At 60.1% G+C, this 5596-nt stretch overlaps 1 protein-coding gene across 1 annotated transcript, besides 2 other annotated features; it reads left to right on the top strand.

The window, feature by feature from the left end:
• Tc00.1047053471403.9 (dispersed gene family protein 1 (DGF-1), putative) lies at positions 1-5596 on the top strand (the record flags this gene model as incomplete). Its single annotated transcript, XM_799207.1, has 1 exon — positions 1-5596. A coding segment is annotated over one exon (5596 nt), but the record flags the coding sequence as incomplete, so codon positions are not given.
• Positions 1-5596: a sequence feature (areas merged during assembly that could not be assigned to a particular haplotype. This can correspond to areas where the two haplotypes were merged or to regions with more than two copies in the genome that were merged during assembly.).
• Positions 3065-3117: a microsatellite.

The raw sequence follows: 5596 nt of genomic DNA, 5'->3' as shown, positions 1-5596 counted from the left end.
GGGCTCGTGCGCTGCGATCCTCGTGAGCGCGGCCTTCGGCGTGAACCTGTCCAGCGTCTTCTACATTGATAACTGCGTTGTCGTGTCGCAGATGCACGTGATGTACGCTCTTGCATCGGACCTGCGTGTTTTCGGCGGCTCCGTGTTCTCCATACAGAACAGCTCGTGGAGTGCGCCGAGCAGAGAATACTACGAAGGTGCGTGTGTGTTTGGGGGGGTCGCTGTGGATGGCGGCAGCGTGCTTCAGATTGTGTCCAGCACGTTCCGTCTCGGCTTCGCCATGCTCATTGTAACCTCGCTGACCGTGACTGGTGGCAGCTGGCTGGTGCACCGCAGCAACGAGTTTCGCACCGCCTACGTTGTGTACGTGGCTAAATACGACGGTGGGGCGTTCCGCGATCAGAGTGTGTGGTCGATACTTGACAACAAACTTACGTACGGCTCGTACTCGTCTACCATCGCACACATAACCAGCAACTGGTTACCATCATCCGACTCGCGCCCGATCATCTACGGCGTGTGCAACGAGGCAAGGGGCTCTCCTGTGACGGATTACGGAGAAGAGCTCAACATTGGAGCCCCCGTGAGGGTGTTGGACTGTGGCGCATGCACCATGGATGCTGTGTGCTTTTCAGCGAGGACGAGCAGCATCAGCGGCTGTGCTTGTGTGTGCGCTGCTGGCGGCCACGGTGACACGTGTCTGCCGGCTGCTGTTCCAGACGGCCTTGGGCCGCTCCCGCTCCCCGATGCGAAGGACACGGAGGTCCGCTGCGTGCACGGTGGCAGCATCAGCTCCGTGGACTATCCTGGTCCCGGTGTGCGTGTTTTTTGCTTTGTCAACGTGACCTTCACCGCCGCGATTGTGCTGGACCTGTGGAGCCTTGACGCACCACAACAGACACTCAACATCACGCTGCTGCAGTGCGTCCTCATGGGCCTGTTGGTCAAGGGGAGTGGTGCGCGCGTGCACGTGAACATGACATCCTCGATGCTGGACGCCGGAGCATTGGAGTTTGAGGGCCATTTTGGAGCGAGTTCCCGGATACTTGTGGCGGGCAGTACGCTTGTGACGACGTTATTCCATGCCATTGTCTTTCCGGAATTTTCCCTCGGTGCGAAGTCGACGCTGCTTCTACTCGACAACTACATCGAGGGGAATAGTGGCGCAGTTTGTTTCACCAATGCTTTTGTTGTTGATGGTGGCGGGGTCATTGTGAAGGGAAATACACTGAGTACAATAGAGAATAACGGTGTGGAATCATCTGTTTATGTTTACGCTTTTGACGTGAAAAATGGCGGCTACTTTGATTCGGAGAACAACACGATGAGAGCCGTTAGTGGCCTTTATGTTCTTGGGGAAACTACCGTGAGCTCTGCGGGGCTGCTGAGAGTGGCGGACTGCACCTTTATTGGCAGCACGAAGGTTTCTAATTCTGCGCTGGTGCATTTTGACGGCTCGCTGACACTCGAGAGAGGTGCGCAGTGGCGTCTGGAGGGCAACAAAGTGAGGGCAGCCTCACTAATAGGTGTGCCAAAATCCTCGCACAAAATTGCTCTGTCAGGCAGCGGCACTACCGTGGCGCTTGCACACAACCGTCAGTTGGACTCCCGATTGCCCTTTTTCAATTTTTTTCCATTGAGCATTTTCGTGACGTCACCCGCGCGGTTTGTGGTTGGGTGCAACCTGCAGGGCGATGAGGAGGTGTCGTACGACGGTTTGTTTCCGGTGGAAGTGGTGGTGTTCAGGTGCGGCACATGCAACGACGACGCTGCGTGCTACATGCCCGGGACGGACTCGGTGGACCGCGTCTCGTGCTCGTGCAGCTGCAAGGACGGATGGTATGGCGCGTTGTGTCTTCCCTTCGAGGTGCCCGACACGGTTGTGCCGCCCGTGACGGAGAGAGCCGTTGACGGCGAAACGAGCTGCGTGGTGGACCAGACGCTGACGAGCCTCACGCTGAACATGTGGAAGACGCACCACTGCTACGTGGATGTGACATTCAGCGGCGTGGGTGCTGCGCTGACGTTTTTCCTTGACAGCATGCCGCTTCATCTCCCCATCAACATGACGCTTACTGGGTGCACGTTCCGTGACGGTGCCGCGCTGGAGTTTGTTGGGGGTGCGGCGGCGGCCGAGTCAGCCGGCGTCCTCATCCGCGTGAGCCAGACGGTGATGCGGTCCTCTGTTGTTGTGTTTGCATTCGCCCTCCCGCAGCACTGCGATATCGCCGTCACGGAGGTTGACGCGGTGCAGTCTTCTATTCTCTTTTGGCCTGACACTGTGAACAAAAGGTTGAGCGTAGTGGCGCTGGACAACGTCGAGTTGACTGCGTCCTCGCTGTTGGTCAGCAACGTCAAGGCGCATGCAACGAAGCGTGATGCGTTTGGTTTGTACTCTATTGGGACGCTGACGCTGGTGGGTGACAGCTCGCTGTACGTGCGGTACTGCAGCCTTGATGGATACACACACCTGTTCCACGTAAATATCCTCAGTGTCCGCGATCACTCTGTCTTTGCGCTGCTCAACAACACGATGTCCTCCGGGACAAGTCTCCTGTATCAGTGCCTAGACATTAGTGTGTCGGGACACAGCGTGTTGCGCGTGGTGGGGAACAGCGGTTTTGTGTCCTGCGCCATCTTTGTAGACGACTCGTGGACCGTCGAGGAGTCAAGCTGGTTGGATTGGCGCGACAATGACGTGGGAGTGGGTGCGATTTTCCACGAATCCGAATCCACTTTTCTTATCATTGACGACAGCAGTGTGGTGACGCTGACGGGCTGCAAGATGGGCTCGACGGGGTTGTCGGTGCCTTTGCTATTTCGGGCTGACGCCGGCTACCAGTTCGTTGCTGGGTGCCTGACGGTCGCAGGACGTGTTTTGACGACGGCGGCCGAACTGGAGCTCCACGGCATCACCGACGTGACGACGGTTGCCGTGTGCGGGGAGTGCACGAGGGAGAGCGACTGCTTTGCTCCGCTGACGACGGCGGTCGTTGACTGCAAGTGCCGGTGCGCTGCTGGAGGGCACGGCGATGTGTGTGTCCCGGCGCCTGTGCCTGCTGGCCCGCCGCCACCGCCACCGCCACTGCCAGCACCACCACCCACGCCGCCACCGCCGATTGGTGAGTGCATCAGCGACATGGTGTACCCCGAGGTTGCGCAGGCAGTGGGCGGCGGGCTGTCGTGGCTGTGCTACCGCAACGTGACGTTCAGCGGGGGTGGCATGAGCCTGGCAGTGCTGACTGGGGCGATGACGGGCGACGTGGCGAATGTCACGTTCGATGGATGCACGTGGAGGGACGGCGCCGTGCTGTTGCTGTTGGGCAACGCGCATGCCGCTGTGGGGTCGCTGAACGTCTTCGTCACCGGCAACGCGTTCCATGACGCGCTGCTCAGCCCGGAGGGCGGTTTTCCACCGCACACGAACATCACGATCAGCGGGAATCGCTTCACGGTCACGAGGCTGATCCCTCGACCGGGTTTGGGCCTTAGGAGCCCGTCGTGTGTTGCGATGAATGGACTGGCGATCAGCGATGGCTCCGCGGTGGTGCTCAGTGGCAATGTGTTTCATAGCGTGACGGCATCGTCGAGCGCCATTCATGTCGTTGAATCTGCGCTGAGGGTGATGTGGCGCTCCGTGTTTGCTGTGATAGGCAACACGTTTCATATGGCTGGCGGTGACAGTACGCTGATATATCTTGAAGGGTCTAGACATTCTTCGTCACTGATTGTACTGAACAACTCTGCTGTGGTGGTCCGAGGCAATCTTGTGTCGAGGCCGGTGAATTACGTCATTTTTGTTTGTTGGGCATTACGTGTGGAGTCCCAATCATCGGTCGTGTTTCATGGCAACAACATGCAGGGAAGCTTGGTTGTGTTTTATTCAACTTTTTCTTACATTTACTACAACTCCTGGCTGCAGTTGAGCGGCAACCTTTGCCGTGAATCTCCATCGGATACCTTTGCTGTTTTGAGCCCCGCAGTGAATCTCCGCGACTCCACGGTGTCTGTGGCCGGCAACCAAGTCATGTCCAGCAAGGGAATGACCAAAACACTGTGGATATTTTTAGGGACAAGCGATCTTACAAACGGAGAGATTGTGGTTGCGTGCAACACTGTGAACGGCAAGGAGGAAGAGAACTACGCCATTCCGTCCGTGTACAATGCCACCATCCTGACCTGCGGCGATCCATGCACCCTCGCGGCGTCGTGCTTCCCTGCTTACACGTCGACGGCGTCGAGTGATGGCTGTGCCTGCAGATGCGCGGAGGGCGGCCACGGCGATGCGTGCCTGCCCGTTGCTGTCCCCGAGCCACCGAGCACCGACGGCGTCGACTTGTGCGTGCGGGACGTGCGTGTGGGTGTGAAGCTGAGCGCCGGTCTCGGGACGTCGGTGGTGTGCTACGTTGGTGTGACCTTTGCGGCGGACGTTGTGGTGGACGTGGAGTTGATGTCGGGGAGCGTGCGCAACGTGACGCTGGCGAACTGCACGTTTTTGGACGGAGCGATCCTGTACGTTGTTGGGTGGCTGTCCCACCCGCCTTCTGGCGAGCGTGCCGATGTGTTGATCAGCGGCCTTGAGTCGCGCTCCGGCGGCGGCGTGTTGGTGGCGAACCGATTTCCGCCGGGCTCTCGCGTCACTGTGGTGGACTCGGTGCTGATTGCAGAGAAGCGCGTTGCGTACCGCGGCGCCTACGGCCTTGGCGACGCCTCCGCGTGCCTCGTGGTGCACAGCGTGAAACTGACTGGGAGCGTGCTGACCATCGCGCGCACGCATGTGGCGGCTGTGTTCCGTGACGCTGTTGGCGTGTTGGTGGTTGACGGCGTGGCGCTGCAGTCACGTGGTGCGCTGTACTTGGACGGGCTGTCGGTGCAGACGGCGCTGGGGCTGTGCGTGTCGGTGGAGGGCAGTGTTGCTGCCAGTGGCGGCTCCGTGGTGGCGTTTGTTGACAGCGACTTCCTGCTGTGCAAGCACGCGGTGTCCGTGCGTGGGGCTGTGAGCGTGTCGGGCTCCGCCGTGGCGCTTGTGCGGAGCGACTTTTCGTTGACGGAGGACTACGCGGTGACGTTTTATTCGACGGTGAGCCTTGCCAACGGGTCGATGCTGCTGGCGAAGGGCAACGTGCACGACGGCGCTTCGAGGGAAATGCTCCACGCCGCTGGTGCCGTGACCGCTGCTGGGAGCACGCTGAGTTTTGTGCGCAACCGAGCGCTGCAGCCGCGGATGGTGTCGCTGAGCCTGTCGCTCGCGGCTGGGGCGCATTTGAGGGTGGCGTGCAACGACGCTGGTGGGCGTGTCCTGTCGACGGCGGAGGAGTACGCAGCGGCTGGATTTGGCGACGCTGGGCGCATCGACGTTGTTGGGTGCGACGACTGCGACAGGGACACGCACTGCTACGCGCCCGGGACGACCTCTGCGAGCATGAGGAACGGTGTGTGCGTGTGCGTGTGCGGCAGCGGCGGGTACGGCGAGGCGTGCGTGCCTGTGGGAGCTCTCGCACTACCGCCCGCTGTGGGCACCGCGTCGAGTTTGTTTGTCCGCGAGGGCGTGACGGTGCAGTCGGTGTTCGTTGTGCCTGCCGGCGCGAGCGAGGTG

Source organism: Trypanosoma cruzi (assembly GCF_000209065.1).
Source record: "Trypanosoma cruzi strain CL Brener chromosome Unknown tcruzi_1047053471403, whole genome shotgun sequence".
NCBI classification, from domain to species: Eukaryota; Euglenozoa; class Kinetoplastea; order Trypanosomatida; family Trypanosomatidae; genus Trypanosoma; species Trypanosoma cruzi.
Note: the sequence above shows the minus strand (reverse complement) of the source record. Positions and strands in the feature narration are given on the sequence as shown.